The sequence below is a fragment of the Theropithecus gelada genome, chromosome 8, assembly GCF_003255815.1.
Source record: "Theropithecus gelada isolate Dixy chromosome 8, Tgel_1.0, whole genome shotgun sequence".
Classification (NCBI taxonomy): Eukaryota; Metazoa; Chordata; class Mammalia; order Primates; family Cercopithecidae; genus Theropithecus; species Theropithecus gelada.
Genome location: NC_037676.1, coordinates 102,405,350 through 102,430,158, shown reverse-complemented (window position 1 = coordinate 102,430,158; position 24,809 = coordinate 102,405,350). Strand labels below are relative to the sequence as shown.

The following is a 24,809-nucleotide window of genomic DNA, read 5'->3' as shown; positions in this document are numbered from 1 at the left end:
CTCTATATATCCTAATTATATATATATAATATATATATTTTGTATATATATAGAAGTGGAGCTTATTAGGATACACACACACACACACACATATATATATGTATGTATGTAAAGGGGAGTTTATTAAGTATTAACTTACACAATCACACAATCACAAGGTCTCACAATAGGCTGTCTGCAACCTGAGGAGCAAAGAGAGCCAGTCTGAGTCCCAAAACTGAAGAACTTGGAGTCCAATGTTTGAGGGCAGGTAGCATCCAGCATGGCAGAAAGATGGTTGGGAGGCTAGGCCAGTCTCTCCTTTTCACATTTTTCTGCCTGCTTTATTTTCACTGGCAGCTGATAAGATTGTGCCCACCAGATTAAGGGTGGATCTGCCTTCCTCAGCCCACTGACTCAAATGTTAATCTCTTTTGGCAACACTCTCACAGATACACCCAGGATCAATACTTTGTATCCTTCAATCAAGTTGACACTCAGTACTAACCATCACAGATAGTTAGGTCTTCTTGTTTAATTGAACCCTTTACCGTTATGTAAAGCCCTTCTTTGTCTTTTTTTAATCTTTGTTGGTTTAAAGTCCTTATTGTAAGAAATTAGAATTGCAACCCCTGCTATTTTCTGTTTTCCATTTGTTTGGTAAATTTTACTCCATCCCTTTATTTGAGCCTATGTGTGTCTTTGCATGTAAGATGGGTCTCTTGAAGACATCATATTGATGGTTTTTGGTTCTTTTTTTGTTTGTGTGTGTTATCTCTTTATTTATTTATTATTTTAAAAATATCTTTTTTTTTTTTTTTTTTTTTTTCCTTTAAGTTCTGGGGTACGTGTGCAGAAAGTGCAGTTTTGTTACATAGGTATACATGTGCCACGGTGGTTGGCTGCACCCATCAACCTGCCACCTACATTATGTATTTCTCCTAATGTTATCCCTCCTCTAGCCCCCTGCTCCCTGACAGGCCCCGGTGTGTGATCTTCCCCTCCCTATGTTCATGTGTTCTCATTGTTCAACTCTCACTTATGAGTGAGAACATGTGGTGTTTGGTTGTTTGTTCTTGTGACAGTTTGCTGAGAATGATGGTTTCCAGCTTCATCCATGTCCCTGCAAAGGATGTGAACTCATGAACTCATGCTTTTTTATGGCTGCATAGTATTCCATGGTGTATATGTGCCACATTTTCTTTATCCAGTCTATTATTGACGGACATTTGGGTTGGTTCCAATTCTTTGCTATTGTGAATAGTGCTGCGATAAAAATGTGTCTATGTGCCTTTATAGTAAAATGATTTATAATCCTTTGGGTATATACCCCGTAATGGAATCGCTAGGTCAAATGGTATTTCTAGTTCTAGATTCTTGAGGAATTGCCACACTGCCCTCCACAATGGTTGAACTAATTTACACTCCCACCAACAGTGTAAAAGCATTCCTATTTCTCCACTCTGATGATAGTTTCTTTTGCTGTGCAGAAGCTCTTTAGTTTAATTAGATCCCATTTGCCTGTTTTGGCTTTTGTTGCCATTGCTTTTGGTGTTTTAGACATGAAGTCTTTGCCCATGCCTATGTCCTGAATGGTATTGCCCAGGTTTTCTTCTAGGATTTTTATGGCCCTAGGTCTTAGCACATTTAAGTCTTTGATCAGTCTTGAGCTGATTTTTGTATAAGGTGCAAGGAAGGGGTCCAGTTTCAGTTTTCTGCATATGGCTAGCCAGTTTTCCCAACAACATTTATTAAATAGGGAATTCTTTTCCCTGTTCCTTGTTTGTGTCAGGTTTGTCAAAGATCAGATGGTTGTAGATGTGTGGTGTTATTTCTGAGGCCTCTATTCTGTTCCATTGGTCTATGTATCTGTTTTGGTACCAGTACCATGCTGTTTTCATTACTGTAGCCTTGTAGTATAGTGTGAAGTCAAGCAGCATGATACCTTCAGCTTTGTTCTTCTTGCCCAAGATTGTCTTGGCTATGCAGGCCCTTTTTTGATTCCATATGAACTTGAAATTAGTTTTTTCCAATTCTGTGAAGAAAGTCAGTGGTAGCTTGATGTGTATAGCATTGAATCTATAAATTACTTTGGGCAATATGGCCATTTTCACGATTGGCCTATCCATGTGATTCTTCCTATCCATGAGCATAGAATGTTTTTCCATTTGTTTGGGTCCTCTCTTATTTCCTCGAGCAGTGGTTGGTAGTTCTCCTTGAAGAGATTCTTCACATCTCTTGCAAGTTGTGTTCCTAGGTATTTTATTCTCTTTGTTGCAATTGTGAATGGGAGTTCACTCATGATTTGGCTCTCTGTTTGTTATTGGTGTATAAGAATGCTTGTGATTTTTGCACATTGATTTTGTATTCTGAGACTTTGCTGAAGTTGCTTATCAGCTTAAGGAGATTTTGCGTTTTGACTATGGGGTTTTCTAAATATACAATCATGTCATCTGCAAATAGAGACAATTTGACTTCCTTGCTTCCTATTTGAATATCCTTTATTTCTTTCTCTTGCCTGATGGCCCTGGCCAGAACTTCCAATACTATGTTGAATAGGAGTGGTGAGAGAGGGCATCCTTGTCTTGTGCTGGTTTTCAAAGGGAATGCTTCCAGTTTTTGCCCATTTAGTATGATATTGGGTTTGTCATAAATAACTCCTATTATTTTGAGATATGTTCCATTGATACCCAGTTTATTGAGAGTTTTTAGCATGAAAGGGTGTTGAATTTTGTTGAAGGCCTTTTCTGCATCTATTGAGATAATCATGTGGTTTTTGTGATTGTTTCTGTTTATATGATGGATTATGTTTATTGATTTGTGTATGTTGAACCAGTCTTGCATCCCAGGTATGAAGCCAGCTTGATCGTGGTAGATAAGCTTTTTCATGTGCTGCTGGATTTGGGTTGGCAATGTTTTATTAAGCATTTTGGCATCGACGTTCATCAGGGATATTGACCTGAAATTTTCTTTTTTTTGTCGTGTCTCTGCCAGGTTGTGATATCAGGATGATGCTGGACTCATAAAATGAGTTATGGAGGATTCCCTCTTTTTCTATTGTTTGGAATAGTTTCAGAAGGAATGGTACCAGCTCCTCTTTGTACCTCTGGTAGAATTAGGCTGTGAATCTGTCTGGTCCTGAACTTTTTTTGGTTTGTAGGCTGTTAATTACTGCCTCAATTTCAGAACTTGTTATTAGTCTATTCAGGGATTTGGCTTCTTCATGGTTTAGACTTGGGAGGGTGTATGTGTCCAGAAATTTATCCATTTCTTCTAGATTTTCTAGTTTATTTGTGTAGAGGTGTTTATAGTATTCTCTAGTGGTGGTTTGTATTTAAGTGGGGTCGGTGGTGATATCCCCTTTGTCATTTTTTATTGCATCTATTTGATTCCTCTCTCTTTTCTTCTTTATTAGTCTTGCTAGATCTACTTTGTTGATCTTTTCAAAAAACCAGCTCCTGGATTCATTGATTTTTTGAAGGGTTTTTAGTGTCTCTATCTCCTTCAGTTCTGCTGTGATCTTAGTTATTTCTTGTCTTCTGCTAGATTTTGAATTTCTTTGCTGTTGCTTCTCTAGTTCTTTTCATTTTGATTTTAGGGTGTCAATTTTAGATCTTTCCTGGTTTCTCTTGTGGGCATTTAGTGCTATAAATTTCCCTCTCCACACTGCTTTAAATATGTCCCAGAGATTCTGGTACGTTGTGTTTTCGTTCTCATTGGTTTCAAAGAACATCTTTATTTCTGCCTTCATTTTGTTATTTATCTAGTAGTCATTTAGAAGCAGGTCATTCAGTTTCCATGTAGTTGCACGGTTTTGAGTGAATTTTTTAGTCCTAAGTTCTAGTTTGATTGTACTGTGATCCGAGAGACTGTTTGTTATGATTTCTCTTCTCTACATTTGCTCAGGAGTGTTTTACTTCCAATTATGTGGTCAATTTTAGAATAAGTGCGATGAGATGCTGAGACAAATGTATATTCTGTTGATTTGGGGTGGAGAGTTCTGTAGATGTCTATTAGGTCTGCTTGGTCCAGAACTGAGTTCAAGTCCTGAATATCCTTGTTAATTTTCTGTCACGTTGATATGTCGTGTTAAAGTCTCCCACTATTATTGTGTGGGAGTCTAAGTCTCTTTGTGGGTCTCTAAGAACTTGCTTTATGAATCTGGATGCTCCTGTATTGGGTGCATATATATTTAGGATAGTTAGCTCTTCTTGCTGCATTGATCCCTTTACCATTATGTAATACCTTTCTTTGTCTCTTTTGATCTTTGTTGGTTTAAAATCTGTTCTAGCTGAGATTAGGATTACAACTCCTGCTTTTTTTTTCTTTCCATTTGCTTGGTAAATATTCCTCTATCCCTTTATTTTGAGCCTTTATGTGTCTTTGTATGTGAGATGGGTCTCCTGAATACAGCACACTGATGGGTCTTGACTCTATCCAATTTGCCAGTCTGTGTCTTTTAACTGGGGCATTTAGCCCATTTACATTTAACTTTAATATCGTTATGTGTGAATTTGATCCTGTCATTATGATGTTAGCTGCTTGCTTTGCCCATTAGTTGATGCAGTTTCTTCACGGTGTCAATGTTATTTACAATTTGGCATGTTTTTGCAGTGGCTGGTACCGGTTGTTCCTTTCCATGTTCATTGCTTCCTTCTCTTGTAAGGCAGGCCTGGTGGTGACAAAATCTCTCAGCATTTGCTTGTCTGTAAATGATTTTATTTCTCCTTCACTTACAAAGCTTAGTTTGGCTGGATATGAAATTCTGTGTTGAAAATTCTTTTCTTTAGGCAGGTTGAATATTGACCCCTTCTCTCTTCTGGCTTATAGAGAGATCTGCCGTTAGCCCGATGGGCTTCCGTTTGTGGGTAACCCCACCCTTCTCTCTGCCCTTTTTTCCTTCATTTCAACCTTGGCAAATCTGACGATTATGTGTCTTGGAGTTGCTCTTCTCTAGGAGTATCTTTGTGGTGTTCTCTGTATTTCCTGAATTTGAATGTTGGCCTGTCTTGCTAGGTTGGGGAAGTTCTCCTGAATAATATCCTGAACTTGGTTTGCGAATTGAACTTGGTTCAATTCTCCTCGTCACTTTCAGGTACACCAGTCAAACGTGGATTTGATCTTTTCACATATTTCTTGGAGGCTTTGTTTGTTCTTTTTCACTCTGTTTTCTCTAATCTTGTTTTCTCTCTTTATTTCATTAAGTTTATCTTCAATAGCTGATATCCTTTCTTCTGCTTGATTGATTCAGCTATTGAAACGTGTATGCTTCACAAAGTTCTCATGCTGTGTTATGCAGCTACATCAGGTCATTTATGTTCTTCTCTACACTGGTTACTCTAGTTAGCAATTTGTCTAACCTTTTTTCAAGGTTCTTAGCTTCCTTGCATTAGGTTAGAACATGCTCCCTTAGTTTGGAGGAGTTTGTTATTACCCACCTTCTGAAGCCTATTTCTGTCAATTTGTCAAACTCATTCTCCATCCAGTTTTGTTCCCTTGCTGGCAAGGAGTTGTGATCCTTTACAGAAGAAGAGACGTTCTAGTTTTTGAAATTTTCAGCTTTTTTTGCATTGGTTTCTCCCCATCTTTGTGGATTTATCTACCTTTGGTCTTTGATGTTGGTGACCTTCAGATGAGGTCTTTGAGTGGACATGCTATTTCTTTCTGTTGGTTTTCCTTCTGACAGGCCCCTCTACTGCAGGTCTGCTGGAGTTTTCTGGAGGTCCACTCCTCACCCTGTTTGCCAGGGTATCACCAGCAGAGGCTGCAGAAGAGCAAAGATTGCTGCCTGACCTTTCCTCTGGAAGCTTAGTCCCAGAGGGGTGCCTGCCAGATGCCAGCCAGAGCTCTCCTGTATGAGGTGTCTGTCGGCCCCTACTGGGATGTGTCTCCCAGTCAGGATACATGGGGGTCAGGGACCCACTTGAGGAGGCAGTCTGACCCTTAGCTGAGCTGGAATGCTGTGCTGGGAGGTCTGTTGCTCTCTTCAGAGCTGTCAGGCAGGAAAATTTAAGTCTGCTGAAGCTGTGCCCCGAGCCACCCCTTTCTCCAGGTGCTCTGTCCCAGGGAGATGGGGGTTTTATCTGTAAGTCCCTGACTGGGGCTGCTGCATTTTTTTCAGAGATGTCCTGCCCAGAGAAGGGAAATCTGGCAGTCTGGCCACAGCAGCCTTGCTGAGGTGCAGTGGGATCCACCCACTTCTAACTTCCCAGTAGCTTTGTTTACACTGGGAGTGTAAAACCGCCTACTCAAACCTCAGCAATGGTGGACACCCCTCCCCCCACCAAGCTTGAGTGTCCCAGGTCGATCTCAGACTACTGCCGTGCTGGCAGCGAGAATTTCAAGCCAGTGGATCTTAGTTTGCTGGGTTCTGGGAAGGTGGGACCCCCAAGCCAGGCCACTTGGCTCCCTGGCTTCAGCACCCCTTTCCAGGGGAGTGTACGGTTCTGTCTCACTGGTGTTCCAGGTGCCACTGGGGTACGGAAAAGAACTCCTACAGCTAGTTTGGTGTCTTCTCAAATGGCCACCCAGTTTTGTGCTTGAAACCCAGGGCCCTGGTGGGGTAGGCACCAGAGGGAATCTCCTGGTTTGTGGGTCACAAACACCATGGGACAAGAGCAGTATCTGTGCTCTAGTTCCTCAGGCTCAGTCCCTCACGGCTTCCCTTGGGTGGGGGAGAAATTCCCCAACACCTTGCACTTCCTGGGTGAGGTGACGCCCCACCCTGCTTCAGCTTCCCCTCTGTGGGCTGTACCCACTGTCCAATCAGTCCCAATGAGATGAACTGCGTACCTCAGTTGGAAATGCAGACATCACCCTCCTTTAGTGTCCATCTCGCTGGGAGCTGCAGACCACAGCTGTTCCTATTCGGCCATCTTGCCAGCTGTCTCGGTCTTGGTTGTTTATCCAGCTTGCCATTCTGTGTCATTTAATTGGGGCATTTAGCCATTTACATTTAAGGTTAGTATTGTTATGTGTGGACTTGATCCTGTCTTCATAAAGGTAGCTGGATATTTTGCAGATTTGTTTATGTGGTTGCTTCATAGTGTCACTGGTCTGTGTACTTCATTCAGTGTTTTTTTGTTTGTTTTTTTTACTGGCTGGTAATGGTTTTCCCTTTCCATATTTAGTGCTTCCTTCAGGAGCTCTTGCAAGGCAGTTTTGGTGGTGACAAATTCCCTCAGCATTTGCTTGTCTGAAGAGGATCTTATTACTTCTCCACTTATGAAGCTTATTTTGGCTGGATATGAAATTCTGGGTTGGAAATTCGGTTGAGAATGCCGAATACTGGCCCCCAATTTCTTCTAACTTGTAAAGTTTCCACTGAGACGTCCACTGATAGTCTGAGGGGTTTCCCTTTGTAGGTGACCTGGTCTTTTTCTCTGGCTGCCCTGAACATTTTTTCTAACATTTTGACCTTGGAGAATCTGATGATTATGCGTCTTGGGGTTGATCTTTTTATGGAGTATCTTTCTGGGGTTCTCTGCATTTCTTGAATTTGAATGTTGGCCTGTCTTGCTAGGTTGGTGACATTCTCCTGGATGGTATCCTGAAGTATGTTTTTCAATTTGGTTTAGGGTAATAGACTTCTTAAACTCTCTCTCAGTGTGGTCCACTCACAGCTTTCTCCAACTCTGTTGATGGCAACTAAACTTTTCTGGCTGTTCAGACCAAATTCTGGAGTCATTCTCAACTACTTTGTTTCATTCCCATGTCCAACTTGTCAGGAAATCCTCTTGGCTCTACTGTTAAAATGTCTGCAGAATCTATCTCAAACCTGTACTGTTTGTGCTGAACCACCCGGTCTGAGCTACCATTAGCTCTTGCCCGCTTCGAGTCATGCTAATATTAATATATTCTCTAGACAACACCCAGAGTGATTCGTTCAAATAGAACTAAAGTCATGTCATTTCTCTGTTCAAACTCTGCTATGGTTGGCATTTCACTCAGAATGAAATCTGGAGTCCTTACCAAGGGCCCACAAAGCCCTTTGTGATTTGTCCCCCCACCCCCACCTCTCCCTTATCTTCTGCCAGTATCCCGTCACTTCATTTCGTCCTCTAATTTTGTCTGGCCAATATAGTGTTTATTTTTGTCTTCTCCTATGTAATAGGGAAAAGGCAATGAATATAACTAGATGGGAGTTACGGTTCCTTGCAATATAAGCACCCATTGTCTTATTCCTTCTTTTCTTAAGCATTCATATACCTGTGGGGCCCCTGCCAGCCTTGGAGTATTCCTACAATGTAGGAGGCAATTGTGAAGCCACCAAAGGTTTTAAGCAGGTCAGATTTGCATTCAGATGGATGATTTTGCATTCATCATGGAGAATGGGCTTAAACTGAACTCCCCTGGAAGCAAAGACTGAAAAAAGCAGTTAGGAAGCTTTTACAGCAGTTCAGATGGAGCCTGTACTAAGGATCTGCTTACTAGCAGGAGCGGAGAGGAGACTCCAGATTTCAGAAACACTAAGGCAGAATAAGGAGAATCTAGTGCTTTACTGAATAAGAGGGTTGAGGGGCGGGAATAAGTTTTAGGGAAAAGCTCCCAGGTTTCTGGTTTGAGTCTTGCGTAACCTAACAGACGAAGGTACCATGTTAGGTGAACATGAGGCCTCCTCAGGTAATTTTTAAGCCTAGCTCTCTTCAAAACGCAGCAGTCCTAACTGGCACACACGTGTTGGGGAAGTTCGCGGTTCCTATAGGCCGCGAATTATTTAACTTTTTACACAAGCATTTCATACAACTGTGATGGAGATCAAGAGCTGTGTGTTGCGGGCCTCCTGAGGAATGATGAAAACTCGAGGCCCGAGTCTTCCCTGCTTCCTCCGCTTCCCGGGACCAGCCGCTCTGGCGGCCTCGCGCCCCGCGTGCCCGCGGCCTCTCCCTCCCGTGGAGCACCGCGTTTCTCTAGCCGGTGCTGTTTGGCTGTAGTGGAGGAAGAACGGGCCTGAGCCGCGGTCCCACAGTAACGAATTAGCGGCCAGTCGGGTCTCCAGGGCCACAGGCTTCTCCAGGGCGCCCCTCCCGGGTGACTGCGCCGCGGATCTGCACGCGCGTCCGTCCCCAGTCCTTCGCGGCGCTGGCCCCTGCACACAAGGAGGAGGAAGGGAGGGCAGGAGGCGGCTGAGTCCTTCCCATCGCGGCTTGGTAACCCTGAAAGGCGCCTGACAGGGCGGCCTTGGCCTCCCAGGGCGGCCGCATTGTCTAAGCTCCATAGCAACCCCGGCGCGTTGCTGGCCACACGAGCCCGCGTAGCTCCGGCGCCCGCGCGCTGCGGCCGCGTCGCTCCGGCCCTGACCCGCGCTGGGCCCGCGCGCTGGGGCCCTGACGGCCCGCGCGGGCTCCAGGAGCGGGCAGAGGCGACGGCATGCCCGTGAAGAGGCTCACAGCGGGTAGGTGGCGGCCCCACAGGGACGGAGGACCAGCCCGCGGCGTCCGGGCCGCACCACGCGCCAGCCTCTGCACTTTACCTCCTGCCCTCCTAGAGGTACCCCCGCTCCCAGACATGAGAAAAAAGGGCTTCACTGCCCTCCTGTTGGATTTCATGACGAATTTCACGTCCTCGCCGGTTTACGCTGGCACCGCATTATCTCGCTTAATTCTACATATTGTACGTAGAATAATAGAGGGTTCCGTCTATAAAGAAGGGTAACTGCTGGGTCACGGTGAATTAGTGACCAGGCAGGATTCCAGAGGCCTTTCCTTCCCTCTTCCACCTTGAATTCCAACTTAAAATGCAAGCCATGTACAGAGAATGAAGAGAGGGCCAGAGATGTACTGAGCGTGCCCGTGTATAACATAGGGCTAGGTGCTGTCTCCCATGATTTCATTTACTCGAAGGAAATCAGTTTTGAGGGAGATAATGTAATATTTTGTCTTGTTTCAGAGCCACCAGCTATTACAGAAGAAGAATTTGTAAGTACGATTTCAAGGGGCTATTTTTTTTTTTTTGGCCTTTAAAAATATAGCAAATATTAGATCATAGAAGAAAGCTGTGTGTTTTCTTTCCTCCTTTTTGCCAGAGTTTTGGTTTAGAAACAATTGTAATAACTGTGTACAAGATTTTTTTGAATTCTCTATCTGGCACATTTTTAAGAAGGGGCCAGTTAATTTGTATGGTGGATGTTGTTCATCGTTAAAGTTCTTTCACATAGATGGCCTCATTTAATTTCTCTAAACTCTTTAATGACTCCATGAGAGGAAAGTTTTATCTCCATGGCTCTATTGTGATGTGGCTGTGCAGTTCCTGGTTGGAGTAAACAAAAGTAAATGGCATTGATGGATAAAGAGTGGTCAATTTATCATTCCTTTACGAATGTACTAAATACTCTCAGCTCAGACTTCTAGAGAGGTTAAATAATAAAAGTACTTTGCTAAATATATCCTATATATTGTCATTTAGGTGAGTGCTACATTTAGGGTGGGTTCCATTGTAATTCCGATTGTATACAGTGGTTATGGAACTTGCCTGAGACAAACATGAGGTGTCAGAACCTAATTCCTACCAAGGTCTGAGTCTGATTCCAAGAACTCTAAGCACTTCCATTATTTATTTATGTCTTCCAGCACTTATTTCTATCTTGGCTAATTAGCTTATTTGCTTTTGGCTTTCAATCAACAAACATGAGTGATTGTATAGTCATAATGTGGTCCTAGATGCTGAGGTTAAGTCTCAAGAAGTTCACAGTATAGCAGGGCCTAAGAGAGAAGAAAGGGCTAAGGCTGTGTGTGCTTGTGGCTTTCACATTCACCTTTCCAGAGCTCTGGTCCATTGCTGGGAGAGACAGACACACACACACACATACACATACACACATACACACACAGAGCCACTGAAGGTAGAGGTACACAGAGCAAGTCAGAAATTCCTCCCATCTTCTGGCCATGTTGGCAGAGCTCTGCTTTAAGAAAAAAAAAAATACATTACACACACACACACACACACACACATATATTTTGAGACAGGATCTCCCTCTGTCACCCAGGCTGGAGTGTAGTGGCCCCATCACAGCTCACTGCAGCCCTGACCTCCCTGGGCTCAGGTGATCTTGCTGGCACTATAGGCACATGCCAGCACACCTGGCTAATTTTTATATTTTTTGTAGAGACAGAGTTTCACCATGTTGCCCAGGCCAGTCTTGAATTCCTGGGCTCAAGCGATCCATCCACCTTGGCCTCCTGAAGTGCTAGGATTACAGACCCGAGCCACCATGCCAGGCCCAGCCACTCTGCTTTTAATGGGAAATTTCTTTAAGCTGCTCCAGGCCTTCCTGAACTACTCTTAGTTGCAGCAGGAGGTGAGCATTTCTGAAGCCAGCAAATTTTTTCCCATACTGCTGAAGAACACTCAACAACACGCCACTTACCGTTTGAGCAGTTCACCTAACCATTTTAGATGTTGGCCCCATCCTTGAACTCATGATAGCTTGAAGACTCTAGGCGTTCCCTTTCTCTTGGCTTGATTTCACTGTCTCCGAGTTCTCTTATCTTTCATTATTATTCCTCCTTTCTGGCTTCTCTTTTTCTTTTCTCATGAAAGTACTGACCTTTAGGATTCTGTTCTCTGGGCTTTCTCTGGGTGAGCTCCTCTTCTCCTCCTATAGCTTCAGTACCCCTGTTTCGTGGGACTTCCACATCTCCAATAAAAGATGGAGTTGTCTAACTTTTAATGCCACTTTTAATGCCAGCTCTATATATCCAGTGGATTATTGGGACTCTTCATCATCTGAATGTCCGTGTCAACAGTCTAAACTGAACTCTCCTCAGGCCCCCCGACCCCATGCTGTTTTTCCTCCACTTCTTATTTTGGTTTGTGGTGCCACTGGCCAGTCACTCAAAGCCTTTCTTCCCTTTTCTTCATCCCCTGCCTGCAATCATTTACCAAGCTCTTTTCGTAGCCATATCTTTTTCTCCATCCACACAACTACTGTCTCATTTCAGGCCCCCACCCTGGGCCTGGACTTTGGTAGTAATCCTAACTGATGTCATTGCCTCCAATATTCCTTCTGCCAACTCCAATTTTTCTTTGTCTAAAGCGTAAAATTCAAGCTCCTGAGCATCAGTTGTATTAGATTACTCCCTATTCCTTTGCTCTGTCTGCCTTTAGATTTTTCCCTCTCCTGTCACTCTTACCCTGGCTATCAGATTGCTATTAATTTTTTAAAACATTACCATGTTACTAGCTTGCTCAGAGCTTTTATTAATAGCTAGTATTTATTGAATGCTGACCATATACTAGCTACTAACAACCCTATTAGGTGCTAACCACATACTAGCTACTAACAACACTGTTAGGTGGTTATTACTGCCTACATTTCACAGAAGAGGAGGTCGAAGTTCACAGTGGTTAACTAAATGGGCCTGAGGCCGCATATCTCGTAACTGGTAAAGCCAAAATGTCAAATGCTTTGCTTTAAGCCTTCAAAACCTTTTCTATAACTTTTCAGCCTTCTTTAACCTTATCTCCCAATGCTTTGCTCTGTGATAAAGACAACATTCTTACTGTTTTTGATTTCGTTTATAAACTACATCCACATGCCTCCTGCCCCAGCCAAACTATACCCCACTTGTCTCCTTGCCTTTGCTGTCAAATTTTGTCTCAGTTGCCCTTCCCCATCTATTTCACAATCTTGCACATTCTTCAAGGCCCAGCTAATCTCCTCCATTAAGCCTTTCCAACTAACATCATCCAGACTGCCTGTGAGCTCTGAGCAGCTTTTAGCTGAGAGCAGTTTATAACCAGATTCTCAAATTCACATGCTCAACCAAGTATTGTCTATAGATTAAATAATTAACATGTCTTGCACATGTATTTACCCCTGTTTTTCCAAAGTGTGAAAGTATTGTTCTCATTAATAAATTACATATTCTTAGGAAAAATGTATCACGGACCTGTAGTTCCCCAAACTCCATTCTCTCCTTTTCCATAGTAGATATTAGAACCATTGCTATCCCAGGTTAAGACTACGTTTTTTAGTTTCCCTTGCAGCCAAATGTGTTTATGGAACCAAATTCTGGCCAATACGATGTAAGCAGAAGTGTTGTGTCCTACTTCTCTGGAGAGCTGATGTTTACAGAGATCAAATAACGGACCCTTAGGTCACACAGCTAGTAATTAGTTGAGCCACATTTAGAAGCTGGGCTATTCTAACTTTAATACTTACATAAGTGTAGAAGGAAAGAATGAACCCTTTTTCTTCTTTTCTGCCGGCTGGAATAAAGTTGTGATGCTGGAGCTAAAGCAGTCATCTTAGATCATGAGGTGGACCTGGCATCTTGAGGATGGCAGAGACATAAGATCAGAGGGGCCTGGGTCCCTGATATTTGGGAAGCCGCAATACCTTATGATTAATGCCTTATGATTACAACTGCTTATGATTGAGAAAAATATTTTATTATTTTATTTAAGTAGTTTTCTGTTTTTTGTTTTTTTGGTTTTGTGCTCCTGTGTTCATACCAACTTTTTTTTCATATTGTATTTTCTCAGTGGATCTAAAAGTACAATGCTGTTGTGGACACCCGCAAAATAATATTTGAAACTTAACATGGGGTCTTCATCCTCAAAGATAGAATAACTCATTTAGAATAAAGTATTTGTTTGTCAGGGATACATACCTTGTATATATTTTAAATTTTTTACCTAGGTATAAGGTACACATTGAGAAAGTTTAAAGTGAGAGTGAATTACAAAATTTACACATTAAAATTTAGGGCTGGGCACAGTGGCTCATGCCTATAATCCCAGCACTTTGGGAGGTCAAGGTGGGGCGGATCACAAAGTCAGGAGATTGAGACCATCCTGGTTAGCACAGTGAATCCTTGTCTCTACTAAAAATACAAAAAAAAAAAAAAAAAAAAAAAAGTAGCCAGGAGTGCCTGTAGTCTCAGCTACTCGGGAGGCTGAGGCAGGAGAATTGCTTGAACCCAGAAGGCAGAGGTTGCAGTGAGCCAAGATCACACCACCACACTTCAGCCTGGGCAACAGAGCGAGACTCCATCTCAAAAAAATAAAATAAAATAAAAATAAAAATTTAGGAGTCACTCTCACTTTAAACTTACAGCTAAAGTAAGGTGTAAGGTACACATTCAGAAAGTTTAAAGTGAGAGTGACTCTTAAATTTTTTTATCATTAAAATAGAGTGCATTAATAGTAAAGATTTAAGTACCTGACTTTTATATTCAAAATAATATCTTTTTCTTGTGCCTTAAAAGTAGTTTGTTTGCAACTATGCAAGTAAGTGTGCCAGGCTTCAAAAAAAGTCTTTATCAAGTCTTCCATCAAAAAATTGAATCCAGGAAAGAAAATTCTTTATGGAGTAAAAACATTGTAGTGTAATGATCTATTTTGTTGAAGGTTTTCTGGTTTAGAAAACCCACAGTTTTATTAACTCTAAAAGCAGATTGAAAGCTGTTTAAAAAAGGAAAAGTTAAAAAAGAGAATACCTTGTAATCTTACCATCAAATTAAGATAAACTTTAGCTTTAAGCAGTATTTACTTGTATTTTACTTGTTAAAAATGGTATTCATTTTAAGCTAATTTTTAGTCTGTTCAAATTTCTATTTTGTTATTTTTACAGGTTGAATGAAATTATAATAAACATAGGGTATTTCTCAAGCATGAGGACATTCTCATTATTTTAACATACAGTAACATAGTTGGCTCTCCATATCCATGGATTCCACATTTGTGGATTCAACCAAACTTGGATTGAAAATATTCAGAAAAAGGCCAGGTGCAGTGGCTCACACCTGTAACCCCAGCACTTGGGGAGGCCGTTGCATGTGGATCACCTGAGGTCAGGAGTTCGAGACCAGCCTGGCCAATGTGGTGAAACTGCGTCTCTACCAAAAATACAAAAATTAGCTGGACGTGATGGCACATGCCTGTAGTCCCAGCCACTCGGGAGGCTGAAGCAGGAGAATCGTTTGAACCTGGGAGGTGGAGGTTGCAGTGAGTTCAGATCACACCATTGCACTCCAGCCTTGGTGACAAAGTGAGACTCTGTCTCAAAAAAAAAAATTTTTTTCAGAAAAAAATACAAACTTTAAAAATACAGGATAACAACCATTTACATAACATTTACATTGTATTAGGTATTGTAAGAAACCTAGAGATGATTTAAAGTACATGGGAGGATGGGTGTAGGTTATATGCAAATACTATGCCATTTTATATGAGGGACTTGAGTATCCCCAGATTTCAGTATCTGTGGGGGGTCCTGGAACCAATCTCCAGTGGATACCAAGGGACAACTGTATAGAAAAAAGGTCCATAATTCCGGTCCTCATAAACATGACTAATTACTTGGCAATTAATGACCACTTGGTGTTTTTTTTTTTTCAAATAAAATATGTTAAATTATACATAATTGGGTTAAATGAACAGTGAGAGCCTACTGGGGCTGACACACTACGCAGCTTTATATGGAAACACTGGAAGGCAGGGCTAGACCTAAGTACCACCCCTACTTTCTCCTGTTCTTGTTTCTTTAAGAGGTTGCAGAGCTAGCGGCCAGAAGTGTTGTGAACAAGTCTTTAGGAAACTAAGACAGGTCCCAGAGGTCCTTTGTAAAGTGTTAGGCTATTTGGAATTCTTTCATCTCTATGGAATCCTTTACTCTGGGTAGGAATCAAATTCTCTGATGCTTTTTTGGAACTACAGAAACTGTTAGCAGTCCCATTGTTAAGTTAGTAAATAACTTTAAGCAACTTTTTCAAGGTATGGCCATATTAGACACTACTGGGTATAAACATTGTTATTAATCCCCAAAGTAGCATACCTTCTGATCAGAGAGATGGCCTTTAATATGAAACAGTAAAAGGATAAGCAGTTAAGTGTTAAGTGTGAGGTTTGAATTGAAAGTACATCAGGATTTAGAGAAGTTTGCCACATCCTCTTTTTAACCGTATAGAATGGGAGAAAAAGTGACCAAGGGTGTGAGATACTCTCTGCTTTAAATGAATATATTGAGTTGTAAAGATCTTTTTTTTTTTTTTTTTTTTTTTTTTTGAGACAGAGTCTTGCTCTGTCGCCCAGGCTGGAGGGCAGTGGCGCGATCTTTGCAGTGAGTTGTAAAGATCTTTGTACAAGGAGAAAACCTTAGGGTATTTGTGCCTAATGAATTGTCTTAAGCCTAGTAGGTATAATTCGAGATATGACTGGATAAAAGTGAGTCCAGGCCAGGCGCGGTGGCTCACACCTGTAATCCCAGCACTTTGGGAGGCTGAGGTGGGTGGATCATGAGGTCAGGAGATTCAGACTATCCTGGCCAACATGGTGAAACCCTGTCTCTACTAAAAATACAAAAATTAGCTGGGCGTGGTGGCACGTGCCTATAGTCCCAGCTACTCAGGAGGCTGAGGCAGGAGAATCTCTTGAACCTGGGAGGCGGAGGTTGCAGTGAGCCGAGATTGTGCCACTGCACTCCAGCCTGGTGACAGAGTAAGATTCCATCTCAATAAAATAAAATAAAATAAAATAAAATAAAAGTGGCGGGGGGAGGGGGTTGGGGGCGTCCAGAGCTTCCTTCACCTTCTCAAGTCTTTTGTGTACTTGTTGAGAGAGAGAGACAGAGAGAAGAAAAGGGAAGGGGAGAAGAGAAAAGAAGGGAGGTAAAGGGAGGGGAGGGGAGGGGAGGGGAGGGCAGGAGAGGACAGGACAGAAGCCCGATGGAAAAGTATTTCTGGATAGATACTGATGTAATCTGTGATGATAACCTTTGGAGGATAAAAGCAGAGTCCATACTTTTGCTCCTCATTGCATGAACCATTTTAATATCTTCCTCTTTCATAGACTTCATTTATAGAAAATATAATTTTGCAAACCAGTGGGGATCTGATACATGGGCTTTTGGTTTTCAAATGTCAAAAATGCCTTGATCTAGGCAAGCTATACTTTCAACAAGATGTGCTGTGGAGCTTGTCTCACCTTGTATTCTCTTTTTCTGACTCTTTTTCTCTTTTGACAGTATCTCTTCTTTTAATTAGTATTATTTGTTAGAGTTTTTTTTTAAAGTTATTAGTCTTTTCTCTTTAGGTTTCGTGTCCTCAGTGTAATCTTTCAATTTATTCAGTAAAAAATGTTGTAAACGTTTACTATCTAAAGGCATTGAAAAAATTAAAAGAATAAATAGGAAACAGCCCTTTTCCTCCAGAAGTTCACAATCCAGGATGAGACATGTAAACAATTACAGTATGAAATGATAAAGGTTTTTATAGGGGAAATACAGATGACCACTACTCCAGACTTCTGGAGAAGAAAAAAGATGGGTACATGAATAAGAGGGAAAATTTTTCTGGGCAGAATAATCAGCATGTGCCAAGGTGCGGAACTATAAAAAAATTGCTATGACTACAGCGTGTAGTATGAGATAAGGCTGGACAGTGGGCAGGAGCCAAATTGCATTCACCATAAGCCCTTTTTGTGGTAGAAAAGGATTGGAGACTGGGGGAACAAATGGATCCCTTGTATTAAATGAGGTGTGGCTAGGAAGACTGACCCATAGGGTGGTACGGATAAGAAAGAATAGGAAAGATGAGGTTTGGCATATGATGGATAGGACGGTGAACCAGAGGTCAGTCCCTTGGTAGATAGGATTCCAGAGTAGTAGTCAGAAGATGGTCAGATAACCAGGAATTTATTCTAGAGGCAATGATGCTGATTTGAGAATCTGTTATTTAATACACAGAAGGCTAAGAAGCCTGTCCATAATGTGCAGAGAAACTTGATCTTATTTCCTTGTAATAAGGCCCCCCTCCAAACATTTACTAGGAAAAAATTTAAACATGTAAGAATTAAAAGAATTGTATAGTTAACACCGATATACCTACCACTAAGATTTCACAATTTTTGTTACATTTGTTTTTTCACATAGCTGGCCTATCTCATCATCCATCCATCAGTCCATCTTATTTTTTATGCATTTTAAAGTAAGTTACAGACATTGATAAACTTCACCTCTAAATACTTCATGAGTATCATGAACTATTAATAGTATTCAATATTAGTTTATGATTCTTTTGTTGATGCAAAATTTATACACTGAAATGCAAACATTTAAAGAATAATTTGGTGAATTTTGACAAATGTATACACCTGTGTAATCCAAACTCCAATGCATATGTAGAACATTTTCATGTCCTAGAAAGTTCTTCAAGCTCCTTCTCAGTTGATTCTTGCCCCCATTCCCCAGAGACACCTACTATGCTGTCTTGCTTTCTGGCCTCTCTCCTTTGCTCATGCGTTTCTCTGTGTACTCAGCATTATTACCCCTCATATTTATATTTCTAAATACAGAATTTGAAGTTATTTGAAATGCATTTCACATGCCATTTTTCCCACTTGAGTCTCTTCTGATTCTTCTTACCAGATAACATCTTTCCTTCCTTTGGAAGAAACAGTTTATATTGTAATTCTCTTATGGCATGTATCATATTCTTTCTTGGACTGTGGGTTTTTTGTCTTCTTATTTCCTCTTCCTTGCTTATAATGTCTTTGTATATCTTGCATCTTTTAGAGTTGTAAAGAAATTGGACTGGGTGTGGTGGCTCATGCTTGTAATCCCAGCACTTTGGGAGGTCTAGGTGGGAGGATTGCTTGAGCCCAGGAGTTCAAGACCAGCATAGGCAATATAGTGAGACCCTGTCTCTACAAAAAAAAAAAAAAAGTTTTTTAAATTAGTTAAGCGCCTAAGTGACAGAGCAAGACCCTGTCTCAAAAAAAAAAAAAAAAAAAAATTGTAGTTAATCTGATTTGAAGGTGCGGCAAAATAACTTTAAGCAAAAAATTTTACCTACCATAATTAGCAAGCACACATAAACTATTTTGTTAACCCTCTTTCAGTAAGACATTTGAGAAGTTTGGACTAAAAATGGAAAAGCTGACTTCATTTTCACAGATGGCACACCTGTAATACATAAAAAAAAAACAAAAAACAAACCGGTTTCAAGAGTACATTCAATTCTGAAGAAGTGTTCCTACCTTCATTCAACAGAGAATCTGTGTTGCAAATTTTGCAGTCAGGTTTATGGAATGATGTAATGGAGGAAATGATTCTAACTCAGTTTTCTTCTTGATTATACCATTAACCATCACCAGTTTATTGATTATTTGGAAGATGTTAAACCTAAGCATAGAGACTTAGAGCATTTTAATATAGCCAAGTAATGGGATTGTGGAAACTCTTTGAGAGTAACTGAGTTACTTCTTCAGCTCAAGGCCTTAATTTTTTTTTTTTTTTTAATTAAAGGGTTTGTGGTGTAAAGGGCTTATCAGATACTCATGGGTTTACAAGACTGCTTACTGATGTGACAAGATATTTTGAACACATTGAACTAGAAACTACAGTGGGAAAATAGGTTCTTTTATTTACTAAGAGAAGGACAAGCCTTTCCACTCAAGTGCCACATGTGGGTGAGCAGATCGTACTTGGAGGCAGCGCTTATTTCCCATTGTGTAACTACCCAATATCAACGCAACTGCTGAGGTTTGATATTGATAGAAATTAAGGCACAATTTTAGAAAAGAAATATTGATTTTGATGTATTTGATAATACCTGAGGTTTTCATAGTTTTCTGTAAGTGCAAACCAAAGGATATGACTGAATGCCTAGGAAATGTCAAGTCACCAAGGGGTTAGAGCAGTGCTACTGCTGCCACCTGAGAACTCTTACCAGTCCCTGGTGAGATGAGCTGAGCTCAGGAATCTAGAGTAAACTTTGAAAACCTTTATGGCAGTTTGACAGAGTATATGTATATCTGTTGAATTTAATAACAAAAAATTGGGATTGCCGTATGTATCTTCTATTTCATTTTCTAATTATTCATTCAAAGTTATCTATCTGAAATAGGTTAAGGAAAAAAACAAAAAACAGGGCTGGGCATGGTGGCTCATGCTTGTAATCCCAGGACTTTAGGAGGCCGAGGCGGGCAGATCACTTGAGGCCAGGACTTCGAGACCAGCCTGGGCAACATGGTGAAACCTTGTCTCTACAAAAAATACAGAAATTAGCCGGGCATGGTGGTGGGCGCCTGTAGTCCCAGATAGGAGGCAGAGGCATGATAATCACTTGAACCCGGGAGGCGGAGGTTGCAGTGAGCTGAGATCACGCCTCTGCACTCCAGCCTGGGTGACAGGGCAAGACCTTGTCTTAAAACAAAAACAAAACGAGTATCTCCTCTCAGATAGTTCATTGAATTAGAATCTTTTAGAAGTGCAAGACATCTGGAAATGAATATATGAATCTGGAAATTAGAAATTTCAGGCAGTGTGGCAATTCTAGGCAATACTTAGTTCCACCTGGTGCTATGAAATACATATTCTGTATTATGACTAAAAATTAAAAATGAAATGTATACTTTAGAAAAACTAACAAGGGATTGTATTGCACTACTGTATGTTATTTAAGATATACACTGTTCACATCTGTGGATTTTTGATCATGTGATCCAGTACTGCCAAATTTGGCCACCCTTATTGTAGCACAATGCCTTCTACCCAGAATTCAGATGTTTTCTCATAAGAGTTAGCAAAAACTAGATAGTCCACTAAATACAGTTGGAATTATTAAAGTAACTTTGGAAGGTAAAGTCTGATAGGTTATTAAATGCCTTGTAGTTTCCCCCAAAAGGATATCTGCCTTGTTCTGCTTTGTTAGACTTTGCCAATCAGGACTTTCTTTGAGCACGTGCTACTAAGGTACTACTACTAAGGTAGTAAATTTATTAAATCCTTAGTTTGTTGTTATTTTAATCAGTTGAAATTTTTAGAAAACTAAATCTTTTGTTTTAAGGTTTCTAGTAAGTTTCTTGATATAAATTCTATAAGTGATTGTTTATAACTCTCTTCTGATGCTGCAATTTCTTAAAGAAATTACCCTGAAAATCTACTTCCCAAAATAGGTGCAATATGCTATAGTGTCTTCCTTATAGCACTATATACTTCAGTACATTTTAAAACATTGGCCAGTATAAAAAGAAAGTAATCAGCCATATGGAAATGATAGCATTGTGTCATATTGTCAACTTTCATGTTAGATTTGCAAAATTTAAATATAATTATGAATAACAAAATAAACACATGTACCATATAACAGTTATGCCATGATGTGCTTTTGACATAATGGAAACAATTACTAATAAAATAAGGTGTCTTAGGATTTGGAAGAGAGATTTTGTTCTTGGCAGTGGCTTTTCAATTTTGCCAATTTGAAAAGTGGCTATGTTGGTGGATGAGATAGTTATGGAAAAAATGTATACAATCTTTATTCTTAGAACACATGCATTGTCAAAGTTTCCTCATGCAAAAGTGAAGCAAGATCCAGATTAAAAAATGTATCTCATTCTGGGGTGGCGGGGCAGTACAACATTTTCTTCACTTCTTTTATCACTTTCATTGGGCAATTTAAGAAATTTACATGCTCAATTTCATTTGGGCTCCAAACACTGCTTCTTGTTGACTCTGCCTTTATTTTTATGAAATATACATATATTTAAATAAGTCTGTGTGAAACTTACCATGTGGTGGTATTATTTTGTATTTGTTGATTTTCATTTAAGTGCTGTGCTATATTTTTCATGTGTTCTGTTTTCCAACTAAGTATAGTAGCAAAGTGTTTTAAGAATATACTCCCTTCTGTTTTCTTATTTTTTCCTTTCAGAGATTGGAAGGAAACTATAAAACACTATAAACTGTGTCCAGTTTATAGTGAGGGTTCACTGTTTACTGACTAAAAGAGATTTGAAGATCTACGTGATGATAAATTCATAGCAGAATTAGAGAATAATATAGGCATGATTTAAAACATTGTTGTATAATTATAATACTGTGTTTTTATGTTTTTTTTTTTGCAGGAAGATTCTCTGGCAACAGATGATTTCCTTGTAGACTACTTTAATGAATTTCTGAGCCTTCCAGTGAGTTTATTATTATGATCTATCGAATACATATTATCAAAGCAAAATATTTTAATCACTGAATTATCTTGTGAGACCAATTTATCAGGGATAATGCTTTTTAAAAAATATTAAAGCATTTAGGTAAAGGTTTTATCTTTTTATATAATCATTTGGATTTGAATCATATTTAGAAATTATTCTTATTGAAGAAAGCTGGAGTTTTTCTAACCATTATAAGGCATTCTGTACAAACTCTGGTTCAGCTGTATTTGGCACCATGTTAGGCTTTTTCTTTCTTTCTTTCTTTATTTTGAGACAGTGTGTCACTGTGTCACCCACACTGGAGTACAGTGGTATGATCATGGCTCACTGCAGCCTTGACTTCCCAAACTCAAGCGATCCTCCTGCCTCCCAAGTAGCTGGAACTGCAGGCATGTGCCATGACGCCCAGCTAACATGTTAGACTTTTGACAGAGGTGATAAGGACAAAATATCAAAAAAGTCAGGGAACTAATTTCTTGCTTTCAAGCAATTATTTTCATCCTCTTGGATAGATCTTAAAGTGGAATTTGTATTTAAGGCAACTAGAGTTTTATATCAGTAGTAAATAGGACTTGGCACACTGTCGTTGGTGTAACATAGATGGATGCCAATTAATAGTTTCAGTCATAGACAGCAGTAACATATATTGTGAGTATTAAGGGATGTCCTAGTCCATATAGTCTATGCTGCTATAACAGAATAACTAAGATTGGGTAATGTATAAGGAGTGGAAATTTATTTGGCTGACAGTTCTGGAAGTTGAAAAGTCCAAGATCAAGGGGCTGCATCTGGTGAGGGCCTTCCTCCCACATCATGCCATGGTGGAAGGGCAAACAGAGATTAAGAGAATGAGGGAGAAAGAGGGGCACTGACCTCACTTTTATAACAAACTTTAAACAAATTTTATAACACTCTCTTGATAACCAACCCACTCTCAAGATAATAACAATCCATTCAGGAGAGCAGAACCCTCATGACCTACTCACTTCTTTTTAGGCTCCACCTTCCAACACTGTTGCATTGGGAATTAAGTTTTCAACACGTAAAATTTGGGGGACACATTCAAACCACAGCAAGGAATTGGGGAAAAGTGAAATGAGGGGTCATAAAAAGACCTATCTTGAATGGAAATAAAGTTAATAAGGAATGCTGGTTACAAGACATATAAGAAAAGGTTTCTGCTATTGGGTTATGAAAACTGTTTTCCAGAAAAAAATTGAAACATAAAAAAAAATCACGAGTAATTTTAAAGGGAGTGTACCATAAATGTGAAGTCTCTTAAAGCCTGAACACTGGAAATACCTTTTGAAGGGAAATTACTATTCAGTACTTTCTTGTGTAGATTAGTTTTATATATATGTATGTATCTATGCATGCGTGCACGTTTGTTTTGTATTTTTTTTTTTTCTAAAGTAATTTTGTACTCTCTCTATTGGGCATAGCTAAGTCTCTGGACCCATTATGGAAGTTAGATTGACACACCAAAGCCCCTGCTCCCTTTCCAAGAACAAGCCTGAGCGACACCACAGGATACTCAAAGAGTTCTTGTTTGGTCTGACTCTTTAACTTTTGTTATCCAGTTGTATATTATATAAAACCCAACAGCATCACAAAATTGCCAGAACTTTGCTTTTCCAGATTGTGTAGTCTTTCCTGTGGGCTCTGCAATCTCCATTCTCTCTCCAAAACAAGTACATTTTTGTGAAATTTTAAATAGAAAAGTCTCTATATAGATCTAATGTCAATTTCTTAACATTTGCATTTCAGGGTGTTGGGATTTGTGATTACATTGACTTGTTTTGGAAAGGAAATTCTCTTAATTTTCTTTTTCAAAAAATCTATTTTAAATTATAGAAATGACATAACAATAGTATAGACAGTTTACCAAAAATGTGATAATCCTGGCACCCAGTCAGAATACACATTGCCATTTTTGTGTTTCCTTTTAGACTTTAGGTGACATGACAGTGTGATTTTGATTGAATTCCATATAGTAATGTTTTTATCCCTCCTGAGCAAGACCAGAAGTTTGACCCCTTCGTGTGTCCCAAGCACTCACCTGGGCTGCCTTTTTCCTGTTTTCCATCTCTCTAAATCCTGTTTTTACTTCCCCTTCCTTTTTTTTTTTTTGAGTTCCTTTTGCATCTACATTCAGGATCACACAGTCTACCTATTAATTACCCGTTCTTCACATTACAAGACAAGAGAAGAGAAAATGTTGTCACGGGTTTTCAAAAAGAATCTGGCGACAGAGAGGAGAAGGAATGATGTATTCTCAAACCAAGTGTCTGGCAAAATTCTAGAACAGATTAGTAATGTTTGGTTTATGAGCACTTAGCTAAGAATTAGAAGCCAGTATGAGTTTACTGAGAGTAAGTATGCCAAACTAATCTTTCTTTTTTTGGATAGTTAGAGACTGGTATTTTAGGGAACCATAAATTAATGTATTATGATTTCAATAAAGTATTATAAAAAATAATAAATTGAATCATGTTACTTCCTGCTCTGTTCAAAACCCTGTCTAGGGACTTCTCATTACACTAAGAATAAAATCCAGAATCCTATATGATCTGGCTCTTGCTATCTCTTGATCTTTATTTTCTCCTTACTTTCCCTACTTACTTTCCAACCTGACTGACTTTCTTTATGCTTCTCAAACATGAATATGCCACATATACTCAGGATCTTTCTACCTGGCATGCTCTTCTCTTAGATACCTGTATCACTTTCTCCCTAACTTAAATCCCTTCTGTTTAGAAAGCCTTCCCTAACAACCCTATCTAAAATAACAACCTCAACACATGCTCCACTTATAGTGCTTTGTCTCCAAAGACTTTATAATTATCTGTGAAATTAGTTTTCAAATATTTGAACTGGTTCACTAACCATAA

The 24,809-nt window shown here is 39.9% G+C and overlaps 1 protein-coding gene across 3 annotated transcripts in view; it reads left to right on the top strand.

Moving 5' to 3' along the window:
• The first annotated feature begins 8,987 nt into the window (after positions 1 to 8,987).
• RGS22 (regulator of G protein signaling 22) overlaps positions 8,988 to 24,809 on the top strand; it is a 152,880-nt gene continuing 137,058 nt past the window's right edge. For 2 of the 3 annotated variants that reach the window (XM_025393994.1, XM_025393993.1), the window contains exons 1-3: positions 9,155 to 9,373; positions 9,868 to 9,896; positions 21,832 to 21,894. In XM_025393994.1, the coding sequence (XP_025249779.1) occupies positions 9,349 to 9,373; positions 9,868 to 9,896; positions 21,832 to 21,894 (117 nt within the window). In that variant the 5' untranslated portion in view covers positions 9,155 to 9,348. Of the gene's footprint in view, positions 9,897 to 21,831; positions 21,895 to 23,360; positions 23,471 to 24,809 lie in introns of all 3 variants that reach the window. The other variant, XM_025393995.1, reaches the window with a different exon arrangement.